Source organism: Athalia rosae, chromosome 1, assembly GCF_917208135.1.
Source record: "Athalia rosae chromosome 1, iyAthRosa1.1, whole genome shotgun sequence".
NCBI classification, from domain to species: domain Eukaryota; kingdom Metazoa; phylum Arthropoda; class Insecta; order Hymenoptera; family Athaliidae; genus Athalia; species Athalia rosae.
Window position 1 is genome coordinate 5,016,923 of NC_064026.1, and position 17,419 is coordinate 5,034,341.

Genomic DNA, 17,419 nt, shown 5'->3' on the forward strand with positions numbered 1-17,419 from the left:
CCGAGTTGTGAAATCAGTTGATCGGGTCCTCAAAATTTTGCCTTAGGATCGGATTCCTTCGATTGACACATGGCGGCGGCTCATGACTGACAGCAGCGATAGCGTAAAAAGTGGAGGTATATATGCAGATTAGAATGGCTGCGGAGTTTGACAGCTGTCAAACAACCGATCGCTTAGAGAATTTGACAGAATTTACCGTACTGCTCGGGAGCTGAAACGTGTGTGCCCGATCAATACGGGTTGCATGCTCCCAGCTGTATAAACGGAGTACGTTGACGCTGTCATGTGATATATTTTAACTCTTATGTATAGCCAGATTTACCGTTTTTCACTAGGATTTTTAACTATACCCACACCGTACGGGTTCTCTTTTCTGAATCAGATGAGATCAACGCCCGAAATGATTTTTCAAAGTAGCGAATATGTCCAATTTTGAATCTCGAACAGTCAAGAAATCGACAAGAATCGAAGGCTCAGTCTCGGTTTTTGCAATCCGATCTGTGGAGCCCGAAATTGAGTCTTCTCCAAAACGTTTGAGACCACCTCAAAAAAAATTGTCGTTATATTACTTTGCCGTTCCTTAATCGTGTAGAACAATGACGATCGAGGGCTCAAAAGGATTGACGATTTTATTTCGCACGTTCGGATTTCCGCAGATCTCAAAATACATACAGGCATTGCAGTTGAGCCAGCAGCACCGTTCCAGGGTCCGACGAGGGGGTTGCTTTTGCACTCGCGAACGACGTACATAGGTACATACATACGTACTTACATGTACGCGGGTGCCGCACTCACCTGATGCACTCGGCCTATTTTAGCTGCTGGCACCGCTGCATGCAGAAAATACTCCTGGTATATGAATATACGCTAGCTGTTGCCAGCCAGCTGACTTCAGCGTGGCTGTTGCTGCCTGAAAAATATGTGAAAGAAGAAAATTGGAAGAATAAGAAGAAAAGAAAAGAGAGGAAGGATAGAAGAAAAGAGTTTGAAAAAAAACAAAAAAAAAAAGAAAGTTTTTGTTGCCAAGTGTATCCCTCGGGGTTGGCGGGCTCGAACAGCCATCATTTCCAGAGAAATGGTGCTGCCGTGCCTTGCCTCACCTTAATGCTCCGTGTGCTTCGAGAAAACGAGGAAATGAGAGCGAGAATACCTTCCTCCCGTATGCACAAGTACAATACCTATATATATGCAATATACGTTTTCAGTATGCACGTGTACGTATACGTTACTAACTGGAACGAGACTCACGACCCTACAACTCATCCTGCATCTCCGAGAATATACGGAAGTGTTCAGTCTGGGCCGGAGCCCCCGTTGCATTGTTGTGTCGGGCATCAGTTCGGTACAGTGCGAATACAATCTTCACTCTCTCTCGTTCTAGCATCGCGGTTGAACTCTGGTTACAAATGACTGCTGGAAAATCTTCGTTCCTTCGTGTGTTCTGGTTTGTTCTGTCGTCATTTTTTTTAAGTCGAGTGTGCAAATTCACGTCTACCATCGTCAGGCTGTTATACGTGTAGGCACGTACACTATTTCGATTCATGGAGAGGAAGCGAAGACGGACCGTCAGCTGTTTATAATTCTTGATCTTTATGGCCCTCGGACACGTGTACCATCTGTCGACTATTTCTGATTGGTCAAGGCCGAATGGTAGCGGAGTAGTGGTTACCGTGACGTGCCTTTCGATGCCCGCGGGAATTCCCTCATTTTTACAATGTATCGTGTGTACGATCGGATTACGATTCCCACGAGGCTAATCATCGCTCTGTCACAATGATGAATACGAGTCGCTGTTGGACTCGTATGTGGATATGCCTTCGTGTAACCGTGTTACAGGCGAGAATGAACTACTTTGACCAGGAACAAGAATCATTCGTTCATTTGGCTTCCATTTTCGGTTCCTCGTCCATTTTCGGGAATCTTACTGTAGGGGGTTTCATCTCCGAGAAAATGATTATTTTAGCGAGAGTCGCGATATTGTCACCCTGCAGAAAAATACGGGATCTTCAGAACCCCGCGGTGGGTTCGTAGGTAATCGGTCGAGTTCAATATCCTCTTTAAACCAAGGTGAGGTGGAGGAAACCCGTCGCGACACCCGGTTGATGGTAAGAGGGACTTTCGGTTTGTTGGTCGCCAGACAAGGACGGTGAAAAGTTTCCTCCCGGGTGGAGCGCTACCATCGCTATGGCGCCATCGTCGTCGTAGTCGAAAGATCGAAGAGCGGCAGAAAAAAGGGGGAGGCAAAGCTACGATGACTCGCTCTGCCAGCTAGCCGAGGAGAGAGAAAGAGTTTTGAGGCAGGTCGCGGAATTGTGGCGCGAAAAAGATGGCCGCCGAACGTTGCTACGTATACGTATGGTATATAGCATGGTTCAGTCGTTGCTACGGCAACCACGAGGGCGGCCTTTCGGATCAGGAGGCGGCACCGGCGCTGATGTGTCGTCAGCCATCCTGAAACTCGACTCTGGGAACAGGCGCCATCTGATCGTCGGTCTCTGAATCAGAACTACTTTCCCAAACCCCCGAAGTCCTTATCCTTTCCGGTGGGATCGACTTTTTTCATTCCGGTCGATCGCTGTCGCTTTTACCTGAAGAGTAAAAATCCGAAGGGTAGAGCGCATCTGATCAACTCGTGTCACCTTAACGATTGTCTTTTTTTCGGAGACAAAGAAAGCACCCGATCGTCCCCGCATGGAACTTTTTTCCGCGGGTCAAGGGCAAAATAGTAGATGTGCCCCTTGGGGAAATCTAATTGTAAGATTTAAAAAATATCTACCGTTCCCCGATACACGATTCCGATGCACCAATCACGTCGGTAATAATCAGCTACGTCGTGAATGGGTATGCGGCTAGGGCCGTAGTTGTGGCAAGGGAACAGGGTGCAATTTGGGAGGGTGGCAAACCCTGAGCGATGTCTTCGTTGATTACATTCTTGGTTAATGTCCCGAGCACACGCTCACCTAGGCGAGTCGTTCTACAGCACTCTATTGAGCACTCTTATGCAGGCGGTGGGTGTCTGTTTCTATACCGTACGTATCATGTTCGTACTACACTTATACAGTTGTATGGATGGAACTTGGAGGCAATTTCTCCATCCATCGAACGATGTAGTGAATCACGAGAACGATGACGCCCGTCACATTTACGACTGCAACAGAAAATACTACGTACATCGTTAACTCGGCTGCGATCTCGCGAGTACAATGAGGTCTCTCAATAGTTCCGGGAACTTGTATGATGTAACATTCTCACCAGACACTTAATTACCCAACCGATCTGTCTCTTCTCCGCATAAATGATTCAGCGAATTCGTATACCTTCCTCAACAAAAATTCATTTTAAAATTCACCGAGAGAAAGGAATACCGCTGACATTGTTCTTCCGTCTTCTATTTTCAGCTTCTAGTAGAGTACGACGACGTGGAGTGGCAGAGGAGAGAGTGGCTTTCGCCGTACCGGGATGCTGTATTCTCCCTTTTTCTCGTGGAAAAGGCCCTTTGTTGGGCGGATCGACCTGACCCCCGACACTCCGGTCTCGTCAACATCAACCATCCGAACCACGTCGCCAACAACAACCATCACAATCCTCATAGGGTCAACGGAAAACCCTTGAGGAGTAACGCTGCCACCGTCACCGCCTGCACGGTTTCCTGGCCCGCACTCGTGAGTATTTCCACGATCAATGAACGTACTTTTATCTCGTTCGGATACAACTCTGATGGGGAAAGTATACAAGTCGAGAGTAAATTTACCCTACTTGACGTAGCGCACGGTCATAGTCGGTAGTGTGTTTCGTTTGTTTGCTCGCTAACTTTTATCGCGATGATTGGATAGATGACCGAGAGAGCGAAACGAGGGTTTGTTACTCCGCGATGCAGTGTGCGTACAGTTGCAGCGGTATCTGCGCATATACATATACAACGATCTACGTGTATGTAACAGCCATGCAATTTGAGCCGGGTGCTCTCTGCAGCTTCAAGTTCTAATTGTAATTAACGTCATTAGCCGGCTTCTAATTACCGAGTCGCCTGTCATGCAGAAGTAGAGAAACGTTCAATTCCGAGACTCGGAGGATTACGTACGCTACTCGCAGTCAGTGTACCACAAAGCGAAGTACACACATCGCTTGGATAATTATATCAGACTGTAACATTGCTAGGTTTATTGAAACAGACAGCCCCGTCAATTATCATCAATTTTTTGTTAAAATGTCGTTGCATGCTCGCGACTACAATGCGACTTCATTTTTCACCTTCTGTTGGAATATATTTTTCATTCTCTCGGTATATTTCCCCCGCCTCAAAACTAGTTCGAGAGTTATTGTGGTAAACGTAATCATCCGCAAACATGAAAAGCCTGTCCATGGCACCTGTCAATACGTTTTCATCAAGCTTTTGACACCTGACGTGACCTTCTTCCGATCGTTTCACCACGAACAAATAGACGTTTCGCCGATTATATTCGGTTCAGAGCGAATGGCTTGAATTTTTCGATTTTTCTGTTTCGTAAAACTTCTAACAAAAAGACGTAACTTTTCCGAACTTGAAAAAAAAAAAAAATAGTACCAACAGAATTTTCGTATCAGTTGTCTAGAACTAAAATCTCCACGACTATTTACGGGACCGTTCGTGGTGGTGGCGGTAGAGTCACCGACCAGTGTTCAGATCGAGCGTGTTCAAATCCCTCTCTGGGTTTTTTCGCGATGTCGGATGTTATAACTTTACCTAGCGTTTGGATATAATTCGTGAACTTGTTGACTACTTTGGATAGAGCTTTGCAATGACGAAAAAATCGTAGTTGATTAACAATAGAGACAACATAATGACGTAGGGGTAACAAAATAGGAAATAGTAAAATTAAAAAGCACTCAAGAAATGTCCACATCCTTGCAACTTTGATTTGCTCGGGTGTCACCATACAGGTGCGATAGTAACATGGCCGCTTCGCGTTCTCGACCAACGTAAAATCGTTGCGTGGAGGGCAGAGCGATCGCACAAACTATGAAAAAAAAACAACAAACGATTGAATTTTTAATGACCAAAAAATTTCTAACGATTTTTTTTATTCTTTGCTCATTTTTGCAGAGTTTTTACCCTCTGGTAGCGCGAACAGAGCTTTCGGAGGAGACGATGCCCGTCGAGTTCATGCAGGACCGAAGATTGGACTTCGTGGATTACTCGAAGTTGAAACCTCTGACGGTGAGTGTCTTCGCGTAATGAATAAATAGTCGATACTCTCTGATGATTCGCTCCGCGTCTCGCCAATGTAAATACAAAAAAAAACGAAGTGGTAAAACTACAAGATAAGAATCCCGCCAGCTGTGCCAGAAATTAGTTAACTCGAATCGACGAGGAAAGCACATCACATGTGCCGCACTCTCTGTACACAAAGGTATACATGTAAAATTATATATCGGAGAACGTTTACGGTATTATAGCACGCCTCAAACGTTGCGTGTGCCAAGCCAATTATTAAGTCGACTAGCGTGCGAACCGGCGCCTCCGTTATCAACTACTGCAGCATATAGTATGTCGTCGTACATATATGCCCATTCGCATACGTATAGATACATGTATTATATACAGGTATACATATTTACTCCATCTATACCCGACAACACAATACCATATGTGGCGCACGCTCTTCCATACATTTATACAACTGTCAGCTATAGAGTATACGAGCGAATAAACTTTTGCTTTACGACCGGTGCAGGCTGCTGCAACTCCGTTCCTTTATACATCGCTCCTCGATCTTTCTGCTTTAGTGCAAAGTACAGTTAGAGACAAAGGTGCAATATAAATGCCGCCGTTACGGTAGTCGTAATCTTGAAAGATTACGTCTGATTTGCATGGATGACGTTTTACAATAACCATGAAAATGGATTGAGAGAAAAACTTTTACAATGTGGAAAGTGGTCCTGGTATTTTGTGTTTCCTTTGCAGCGTCGTCGTCTTTGTCTTACTACGGGATAAAGTGAAACTCGCGCGGGCAAAAATTCTAGTCGATGACTGTACCACGTGTATCACAATCGCGGACGGGGAGGCAGTGAAACGGAGTCGGTGTAAACGAAACTAGATTGCTTGCGGTAATAGAACCAGACCTGCAGGAGCGGCGCTATTGCGGCTTCAATTCCTACGACAACGAATAAACCCGTTCCGCTGTTCGGGGACCGGAACGAAAGAAAAATTGCTCGCCGAATCGCGGTGCGCTGGCCGAAAGAGAATTCCGAAGAGAAGTCGGGAGAGAGGGAATAGGCGATAAAGAGAAAAAGAAAAAAGAGGATCGGCTCAAGTTCTATCGCTAAACGGGCGAGTCGGGCTTAATTTTCCGCTATCAGCAATAAGGGAATCGTAAAAGGAAAAGCTCTCGCGTAAACGGAAGAGCCGGACCCGAGAGGAAGGAAACCGGCGGGGCGGGGGAGGAGAGGGTTGAAAAGGGAGATATGGGAACGGCTAGGAAGCGGAAAGAACGGCGCGAGAAATGCGCCCGGGAGGTGGCTAACGTGGGCGAGATTGTTTCCAAGTAATTAAACTGGACCAACTTTTACCGTTAAAAAGTTCTTGCCACAAAAGTTTGCGTTAGGTATTCGAAGCCTCGATATCTGACGTTGGTTGTATACGGAGTCGTTGCGCGGCGAATTTATTCATTTATACAAACCGCGCGCTTGATATCGGACGGAAGATAAACTGCCGCCGAACATAAGGAGATATATCGGAATATTAACTAAGAAACAATTAAAGTTAATGAATTCTGATACAAGGAGTCGGGTTTCGTACAACTGTAGATTTATGCTCGAAGATGTCGGGGAAACGGTTACAAAGAACGGCTAGACCATACGGTGCGATATATTAAAACAATTATCTACTGCTCTGTGATTTGTAATTCGAGGTGCAGCAATCGGCGGCTTGTGACTGTGAATATAAGCAGCGGTACGAGAGCGGAATAATTTCATTGAATTTAATTGCGGAAATGACGCGGCAGCTCGTATCCTCAATTGGCTCGACGTGCACTTTCTACTCCCCGAGGTGCCGACCGTTCCCCGCATCTCCCCCGCTCACCATTCTCCGCTACGAATTAATCCTCCCTGGTGCATCTTTGCATCGTATTGTAACGTCTCATTATACTCGTAATACACGTCGGCCGACTCGGCGGAATCTCGCAACGATCTCGTCCCGAAATTAACGGGACCGACGTGTCCGCACCAAAATTCACCATCGCATGCACTTTGCCATGTTCGTTGAACGCGTGTCATCATTTTTTCTCGCAAACCCCGGAACACCCTATCCGTTGCCAACGGAACAGGGGTAACAAGTTCTCGCTTATACCGATGGTTGGGGATGGTGCCAGCGCGGTTCGCGGAGTCGAACGAAAGAGAAGAGCCAAGTGGTTCGAGGAGGAAAGGCTCCGGGCATTCATAGTTCAGGGTCGTCACCTCTGCTTCGGTGGTTCGATCGAAGTGTTCTTATTCCGTCACCCATGCACGTATTCTTTCCGCTCCGACTCGCACTCGCTCACCAGTCACCATTCCGTAAAACCGTCAAGTGCTTTTCCAAGTTGGTTGACCTTTGAAGCGACACGAATAGAGGTACGTAGTTACACTACGTGGAAGAAGACTCTTTTTCATTCCTACAACAGGTCTTTGCATTTAGAGCGTAGATAGGACGACCGTGTTGCAAATAACACATATCGGATGCACGTCGAATGTATCGAGGCGAGTTTTCTCGTTCCCACAAACGTCGTCGGCCGCTCGTGCAGGCTTTCGCTCGAGAGTTAGTCGCGGGTTTCGATAGTTGATGATTCTATTTTAGTCCGTCGGTTATCTCGCGATGTTTTATTATTATTATTATTATTATTATTATTATCATTATTATTATTATATTCCATATACGTGTGACGTATAAGTTCCCTTATTGACAATCTTCTGCAGGCACGTGGTCCTCGTACAATGCCTCAATTAACCTATTGAACCGTACGGTCTCTATAGACGCCTACGTTACCGCTGTATGATTAGAACGGATTGTTGTTTCGACCGCGCGCGGAGCGGTAATTCATTTCGTAACTAAAAATAAAAACGAAAAGTTATAATATATATAATGTATAGGATGGAGATAATTCGTCAAATAAGAATATCATGTCCACCGCACGGAGTCGAACCGTGTTACAGAAAGGGACCGCGTTCTCGAGGCGTCGAATTTTTATTTCATCTTATTTTCTTATTTTGTTTTTGTTTTTTTTTTTTGTTTTTTTTTCATTCCTCGTCATTCCGTAAATAATTGGCAATGAATAAACATAAAATTCAGTCTACCGGATCAACCGGAATATCAACCCGCACGAGCGTATACCAGATACAGAGATAGGGTCGCTCACACAAGACTCGCGAGATCTTATTGCTCACCTCATTAAGCAGGGACCGCCATCGCCAGACGTACGTTTCAGCTCGATACGGATATAGTATAACGTGCCGTGGCAACCGAACGTTCCGTTGCTCGGACGTAGCCTAGATTAACGATATTACGGCAATTACTTTCTCTTTCTCCTATACAACGGTCGTTTTTGCTCCAGATTTTTATGTACCATCAACGATGATGGTGCTGATTCATTGGTATAATACTAAAAGTGTTCGACTTTACGTCCATCGCTTATCTCGTATATTATACCATAAAGTCTGATCGATTTCTAATCATAATCGTTGAATATTCATCCTCTCGGCGTACTCGTAATATTTTTAGCTGTAACCACGTTATTTAGGTGTGCGTAGCGTCGACACGTTTTTCACCAGGATATTATTCATCGATACATACGTGGATATATACGTGGATAGTTCTTTACGGTTTACGGAACACAGCTGAGTTGGAGTTGGAGTTCGAGACGCGGAGTCGATGCATAATTATGAAGTAGATACTCCGCAACCTACTATACCGTACCTCATAGCTGCGTGACTGTTGCTGCACTTGCGTGTGGTAATATGCATATAGGCGTACTTGAACGTTAATTAGGTACGTTATCTTCAGGTAGGTTTGTAGGTGGGATTTTGCATTCGAATTAGGCACACCGACGAAGTTGGTTTCGCTTTAAATGGTTCTGACCATTTGGATGGAAAAAATATTCTTTTTCTAGAAACTGACGCGCCGCGGATTTGATTTAAGCCAAGAAACTGACGACGAGATTTCTTTTCCTTTTTTTTTTTTTTTGTTTTTTATTTTTCGGTTCGGTAAAAAACTACGAACCATCGAACCTATCGAGATCTCGCGTGGGAAAAACACCGGCGAATGCAAATTCTGACACAGTTTTATACCACGGGCTGCCTCGATTCGACCCGCTGATCGATTCGTGATGCGCGATTGGCGCAGCTGACGCGCCTTCGTAATTACGTATACACTGTTGTATTGCGACACTCGACGAATGTTAATTGATTGAATAATATTTAATTAGAGAACTGTTTTATAATTGTTTGTCGCATTGTCGTCATTATTATCATCTCATTTGAATTTACAGCAAGACTGGGAGCTCACGAAGAGCTCGCCACCTTGGGCAGGAGCCGTGAGAAGATGGGCCGAGATGCAGGATGGACAGAGAATACTGCTGACGACGCCGAGCGTCCTCGTTGGCTTCCGAGTCGAGGTGTACAGGGCTGAGGGTACAACCCAGTGGTACACCGCCGTAATCGTTGGATACAACGAGGCCACCAAGGTGAGTAAAATTTAAACTAGGTTTTTCCCACTTGAAATATGAAGAACGTAGAAGAGAGAAAAAAAATATCGATATCCCACTCCTGGAATTGAGATAGATATAATACGCATGGGAAACCGGGAAACTGGGACGTGACTTTGGAAAAATTCTATCTAATAGCCGCGGTCGAGTTAGTCGAGTGAGAATGTATGTATGTCTCGTCTTATACGTATAGGAATGCGAAAAACAAAAAGTGCAAAGAAAACCGTGTGAAAGTTTGGCGATAATTTAACCCGATGGGGGTGCGGCAATGGATCCTATTTTTCTCGGTGTGTTTCGCTCGAGGGAAATAAAAAGTCTCGTGGGATGACCCATGTACGATCTATATACCGAGGTGTAGCTATAATACGGTACCGGGATCGAGGGTCGCGGCCGCAGGGGCTGCAAGCAGGCAAGCTAGATATCGCGCAACAACTTTGAGACTCGGTCTGCTTGCCAACACCAACTCGGTTATTTTAAACTTGAGATTTATTCGGGCGAAGCTCCGAACTCTTTTCCCTCCCCAACTCGCCCGTCTCACTTTCTACTTCTTCTTCTTCTTCTTCTTTAACTTGAACTTTTCTTTCCTCTTGTTTTTCTATCCCACTTCTTTTCTCGTTTCATAGCCGAGTTGCTGGAAACTCTCGCGCTCTATATACCATTTCTCCCTCTCTGTGCCGCAGAATATCCCCTCGCGAACTCACCGATCACGAATATATTTTTTTTTTCTTCCCTTTCGTTTTTTGTTTCCATAGCCAATAATTCGTTGCCAACCCAGAAACTATTTTGTTCTGATTTATCGCCTTGCCATCGGAGATAATCGATATCTGCAGCTCCGTCATCTTCCCCTTGGTTTAATTTTGTCAACCGAGGACGAACGCAACTCCCGATTACATTTTTCTTTCATTCGTTCGTGATCTGTTTCAGGATCTAACCGTCACGGACGATACCGTTCTCGAAGATCATAACGAGGATCCGAGTTTGGTGCAAATGCGATTGATCGGCGATGGAGGTGAGTTCTGTGATTTCGTTGTCGATATTTATCGAATATATTTCGCATGGCCAAACATTCATTGGGAAACTCGACTGTTCACTTTTGTAATTTGTGAATTTTTTATCCTTTGATCGCAGTCGTCGAGAGTATAATGAGGGGGGAGGTAGTTGGAATGACACCGAGAAGATCCAGGTCCTCGACCGCGTTGACCCACGCCCTCGTAATGGTGAGTGAATTGAACTAAAAACTTGTAGATCATAGGAGGAAGTGCGGCATGAATCGTCGATGATTCAGATTCGCGTTTAGCGAAGAAGTGTGGAGGGAACGTTTCCCTTTAAACGTGGAAATCAATAGAGAGGGTCGGCCCCAGGGGTAGAGCGGATGGTAAGATGGGCGTAGGGGCGGCGAACGCGTTGCCTGAGGCACGAGGGGCGGAGGGCGCGGGGGCGCGGGGGCGAAGTTCGCGGAGAACTCGAGAGGGTTTCGCCTCCATGCGAGGGGGATGACGGAGGCTTGAATTTTCCAGGGATGGGAAGAGACCGCGAATAGCGTCTGTTGCTATGTTGAGATCCGCGTAGCCCGCTGACTTCCACTTCCACTTCCACTTCCACTTCCACTTCTACTTCCGTCCTCGGCCCAGGCATTCCCTACCCGCCACTTTCCCTCTTTCCATCGCGCCCTCATTCTTTCGCGGTATTTTGCAGCCGTAAAATAAAAGAGGACAAGAAACAAACAAATAATGACTGCCCATTTTTCTCGTTCACGCGGACGCTTGTTACCTCGCATAACTTCTTATAAATATTCATTTCAACCGAATACCCGTATTTTTCACTATAATTATATTTCGTTCTTATTTCAATTATTATATTTTTTCTTTTCACCTCTTCTTCGGGAATCGCGATCGCTATCGCCGTTGATTTACGTGTGAATTTTCATTTCACTCGCACGTGTCCGATTGATCTCGCTCTTTTCCCTGTACCCCCAATCGGACTCACCGCGTGATTCTTTTTGGCTTGAAAGTACGAGTTCGACATTCTTTGTGAAAAATTAGTGGGACGAGCGTCGCATTCTAATATCCGCTCTAGCGATAGCCCGTGTAGCGAAAAAACATCGTCGCTCGTGCCGATTGTTTGGTTACATTATTTGATAAGCTGAATAAATATACGGTAGACGATATATCTCGCAGTCGTTTACATAGAATTGCTTCTGAAAAATCCGGAACTGTATATTAAATTCCCCGATCTCTTTCAACCCTGATGGTACAACTTTGCCAAGGTCTGTCGCACGGATGAATGAGGGTGAAACGTGATCGTTCATCGCGAAGGTTGTCGCCGAGAATAAAGAAGTAGAAGTAATGAACGCGCGACGCCGAAGGAAGAGGGAGGGAGAGTACGAAAAAATAAGGGGGTGTCTCTTTGTGGCGTCGATTCTCTCCGCTCTACGATGTTTCTTCCTCATTCGGTTGGAGAAAAAGTGAATTAAAATTTTTGTTTCAAAAAAACAGTGAGTAAATTACGTTGAAATTTTAATAAAAAACAAAAAAATAAGTACGAACGCACGTTCGCGTATCATTGCGGGGAATCGACGTCTGGCGGAGGGTCGGAAACACATCATCGAACCCCGAAAAATGTGAAAATAAAAAAACGTAAAGAACGAAATATGCACACGCTTCCATCAATACGCGCGCGCGCGTATTCCTGTGCATTGATATTCGTTAAATATGAAAGCGGAGGGCCTCGCGGCAGACCGACCGACAGCGACTCGCTGCCGTTTAAATACCGGCAGGCAGACATCGTTGTCTCTGCACCACGAATGTGTGGATATAGGAGGTATAAGTATATGGGATATACATGTGTGTGTGTGCGTATATACTTCGCGTGTAAACGTACCCGTGAACTCGGGATTGCCGGTCCTATTTCTCCCCCTCATCCCCCATTTAGTCACGATCTCGTTCGATTGAGTCAATTAAATCGTCCCGCGCGTTCCTACCGTAGTTACGCAGAGTCAGAGGCGAATGGAAGGCGAAGTTTGCGATCCCCCGCGGTCAAAAGGGACGCGCAGCCTTCGAATTCTATTCACGTAATACGGAGCGGCGCCAACCAGACGAAACCCGAGTAGAGTCCGCCGCCTCCCAAAGCTACTACACAGCCACTCGCAACACTTACACCACTGTATCGAAATCGGATCACCTATTAACGTCTCACGCTAGTACCCCCGACAGTTCCGACACTCTTCGAGTGAAACGATTTTCATTGTCAAAGGTATTCGACATCCAGCCAGGTGTCCACCACCACCTTGAAATATCGAATGACGGGTTCTCGTGGTGACTACGAAACAAGGCTCGCGAATTATCATAATTCGAATTGTATAAAAATCGATTTTTATTTTGACAAATTTATAGAAAACGAAACTACGTGAACACGCGAATTAACCCGTGCAGAAATGTGCCGCGATCTCTTCCTTTCCCCCTGTAAGCATCGCGTGCTGAATATATTAGAAGTTAAGTTAACCCAAGATCAGCGGCGAAGATGTAGGTGATTTCCGCGAACCTCAAGCCTTCCTTTATTTGCCAAAGTCACGAGAACTACTCGGCACTACGGACTATCATTACCGGCCGACCTAGCCGTTATTTCGCGAGGCGTCCAAGGGTGGGTTTTGCACAGATTTGCGAATAACTTCCTCTGTTTTTTCCACCTTCTTCTGGAATTTGATTAATGAAAATGAATGGAGGTACGAATTAAAGTTCGAGTTCAGCGGGTATATCGTGAACAAACAGGGCCGATCACCCCATTTCAGAGTGAGTCAGCGGAGACGAGTTGCCGCAGACGTCTGGAACAACAAAAACTTTTCAACTACTGGGTAGAGGGAGAGCAATAAATAGAGACAGAGAGAATCGGAGGAGTGTGGGACTGGGATTAATTAAATGCGGGAAAGTTTGTTGTTCGGTCATATAGGCGTCTGTCAAATATTTCTACAGGTTGGAAACAACTTGGCGTCGTTCGTCGTTCGATGTCTTCGTCTATTTTCCCCTCTTCTTCCCTTCTTTTTATTTCCCTCGCTGCAGTTACTCCTCCTCGGTGAGGAAGGCTCGGGCATTTTCAGTGCCGCTGCTACTCTGCCTCCGAATAATTATTGTTCCGTTCCGCATCGCGGCATCGACTCTTCTCGTTTCAGAGAATCTTAACGGTATCCCCCCCCCCCCCCCCCCCCCCCCCCCCGCGCCGCCATTTACCAGGGTAACGTCGTAAAGAGGGTAGATCAAAGTGTTCCTGCCGGGGCCTGTCTCCTTTATTTGTTTGCTTCGCGCAGAAACAGACCGTAAATATCAAAGTCTTCGCTCTGAATTATACTCGAATAAACACCAGGTTTATACACACAAATACGTCCACGAATAAATACCACCCCAAAAAACGTACAAGTGTTACACGTCGCAGCGACCCACCTATTACGTATCATGGTAGGCCAGACGCGCGGTATAACGTACCCGCGGTTTCCGTCTCTATGTATACCGGATGAAAAAAAAACAACAAGAGGCAACCTGAAATCCCGAAAATCCGAAGGAAGAAATTTCGTTTTCTCCCACCCTTGGTTGAGCGGAGGTTTCGCCGCGCCTCGCCTCGCCCCAGGTAATAGAAACTCCGCGTTGACTAGGGCCGGAGAGTAGGGATGGGAAACACAGACGTAGGTATTTGCCCGGTTGCGGGGGTTGGGGGTTTAATAATTCCTGTTGATATAATGGAAACCTCGGCAGGTCGTTCCAAGTTCAAAGGCCCCGTACGCTGCCGCTGCTCCGTTCGTCGGACGTTCGAAGAGCTTGTAATACCCTATTCCTACCCCTGTGCACCCGGGGGGTAGGGAAGAGGCGTTCGTTCGTTCGTTCGTTCGTTCGAGAGCAACAGCAGCACCAGCGAGAGGCCCGCGCCCACTGACACCCGTGATAAACAGTCGCCCCGTCCAATCGGCGGAGAGCTTTATACTTCTCGGTGGTGCCGTGGACGACGAGAGCTGTATTGATTCGCTCCGTCGAGGGTGGAGAGCGTCAGTGGCGTCGCGACGGTGCCCGTCCCGTTGACGATAACCGACCCTCCCTCGCGTGTATATGGGGCATTCCACGTCGAAACGAACACTTTTCAACTCACTCGTCTCCGATCGTCTTTGACAGTTTTTTAAACACATGCAGGGACATTCTAGGGAGAAGAATTATTGGATGTACTCCATTCGTTTCCATCTTTTCCGTCACTTTTTTCGAATGAAAAACATCAAAATCGAAGGTGTACTTTGTTAAAAAATTGATATTTCGTACTTTTCGTCAATGCGATCAATCGATCGGTAAATCGGAGACCATTACCTGAGTTCGAACGTCTTCGTTTTGACGTGGAATGCCCCATATATTTTATATACCGTGTACGAACGCCCGTATATACGTCTGCTGCACACATACTTATGTATTCGCAGGGGGACGCGTGTAGTAAATTTACCCTTTGCAAATTTCATACCCCCGCGACGGATTCGACGCCTGTGTTTACGTCCGCGACGGTTAATAGCCCCTTCCGTTGACTGATGCAGACGGGTTACGTGGTCTGGTAATTTGTATCGGACCGAGGGTTTAAGAATTTTTCGCGCTTTTGTCTCCGCGTTATATATATTTACCGTCTATGTGTACGACCCGTCCAGCTCCCCCGGGAAATTGCGATCTCCAAACAAAATCCCTGCGCACATCTCCATCGTCGAATCGGATTAACGAATTTTATGTACGCCGACTGACGTCTCAATTATAATATCGATTCGAACGTTTCTTTCCGTCACCTAATTCCCACGGAGAGACGTCTACCCGCCACCTGTCCGTACGCGTATCATACGCGAGGACTCGATTATCGGAGCGAAGAAGAGAGAGAAAGAAAAAAAAAGAAGAAATTGGGTCAAACCCGAGTTAGGAATCTATTCGGCTAAATTTGACGAAAGGGCAAAAGTTTAGGCGACAACATGAGTAAATATCACGAAGGAATAGGAATATCGTCGAAGGCCGGGATTGTCCGAGTGTTCGCAGGGGTCGTGACCCTGTGACATCGTCGGCGCGTGGTCGGGTGAACGTATAGAGAGTCTCCTCCGCTTTGCCGGGGGAGGGGGTGCGATATACCGTATTACCCGGCTCTCGCTTCCCGCCTTACCGCTTCTTCCAAGATCCTCGCAACTCCGCGAAGCTCGAGTTGGAGGAGGAGGAGGAGGAGCTCCATCCACCTGTTTGGTGAGTTCTTACCGAAGTTTTAGTTCCCCAACAAAGTTGGGCAGCCAGTCGACGCGGGTAAAACTTGTGAATGATGTAGCGGTGATATTAAACTGGTTGGGTCAAATAAATAATGCAAAACCACTCAGAGTCCGATTACTCGGACGCACACCCCCCCCGGTGTTTTCATCTGACTTAAATTTCATCTTTTCTGACGTCCCTTAATTTCATCCTTCCTTTGTTCCGCCAGACAACCGAGCCTATTCGAAAACTCCGTGTTGGTACGATATCCGAATCAAATATCCGACAAATTAAGTTAACGTAACGATCATCGATCAGTCCCGCGCTTCGTTACGACATCGACGTTCCGATTTCACTCGAGATTGATATCGGCGGATATCACGCGGTCGACAAATGAGGCGGACTTCTTTATTGCTGACTAGGTTACCGAGGAGGTGAAATCTTTTTTTTTTTCTGTAATCTCGCGACCGTTAAACTCCATGGGGAAAAATCGTCACCGTCAGCGCGATCGTTTTCCTCGTAGAAACCCGAAAACCGGTACGCAGTCACAACGTAGCCTCGAGATCGAGGATAAATCGTACATTTTGGCGGACTCTCCCGATCGCCGATCACTTCCTCCCTGTGCTCGACTTCGTTATTCATAGCATATTCCGGAACCGGCGTCAAGGTGAACGTCGGAGTCCCGCGGGTTCGTGGGGGTGGCTCGGGGGCCGCGATATCATCGTGGCTCCAGTAGGCGGCAGCACCACGTCGTGAGCATATCGCGTTCTTCGCGTCACAGTTTGCCAGCAACTGTAGTCTGCCGCCTGTGCGGATATTTCGCCGGCGATTAATTATTTAATAATTTTATTAACCATGACGCACAATTGATGATTTATTCGAATTATCAAACGAATAAATCGGAGAAGACAATTTGGCGATAAATTAGTAATGACAAATACCAGCTAGCGGTAACGTTGTCAATCGGCGCATTCAATCCGTCAGTGATTTTTATTATTACGCCCGTGATGCCCGGCGTGTCAGTTTTGAAATGAGACCGCTGCAGTACGAAGATTAAAAGCCTCTGCATAAAGCAACAGCAATCTCTGCGGCGTGACGTTTTTATTCGAGGAAAGTGTCACCGTTGTCCTCTCGTACAGTGAGAAGTGCGCAAGTGTGGCTACCGGTTGAAGGCAATTAAAATATACCGCCAGTTGCGGGCTGAGACCTCCTCAATTTTACTTTGTTTCGTTCTTTTATTTTTGTTGTTCATTTTTTACATTTTTATTCCTCGAGTTATTAATTGCACGATACGCGTACGAAACCGAAGGAAACAACCGAAGTTTCGCAAAGTGAATTCTGCGCGTCGTTACGACGATCAATTAACGTCGCACAATTAAATTAATCTCGCAAATTACGTTACCCACCTCACATTACGTTTCGTTTCACTTTTATTTCTATAACAAGTCTCATTTTCTAAACGCGCCAATC

The 17,419-nt window shown here is 46.2% G+C and overlaps 1 protein-coding gene and 1 long non-coding RNA gene across 4 annotated transcripts in view; one reads left to right on the plus strand and one right to left on the minus strand.

The window, feature by feature from the left end:
- Nucleotides 1-17,419, plus strand: part of LOC105684167 (probable JmjC domain-containing histone demethylation protein 2C) — a 175,132-nt gene that overhangs the window by 40,154 nt on the left and 117,559 nt on the right. For all 3 annotated transcript variants that reach the window (XM_048653575.1, XM_048653592.1, XM_048653585.1), the window contains exons 2-6: nt 3,399-3,662; nt 5,084-5,197; nt 9,498-9,692; nt 10,638-10,722; nt 10,842-10,930. In XM_048653575.1, the coding sequence (XP_048509532.1) occupies nt 3,399-3,662; nt 5,084-5,197; nt 9,498-9,692; nt 10,638-10,722; nt 10,842-10,930 (747 nt within the window). The remainder of the gene's footprint in view (nt 1-3,398; nt 3,663-5,083; nt 5,198-9,497; nt 9,693-10,637; nt 10,723-10,841; nt 10,931-17,419) is intronic.
- On the minus strand, nt 619-3,386 carry LOC125500572. Its single transcript, XR_007277945.1, has 3 exons — nt 3,253-3,386; nt 2,777-3,148; nt 619-2,588 (listed from the first exon to the last, which is right to left on the minus strand). It is a non-coding gene; the product is annotated as an uncharacterized LOC125500572 (long non-coding RNA).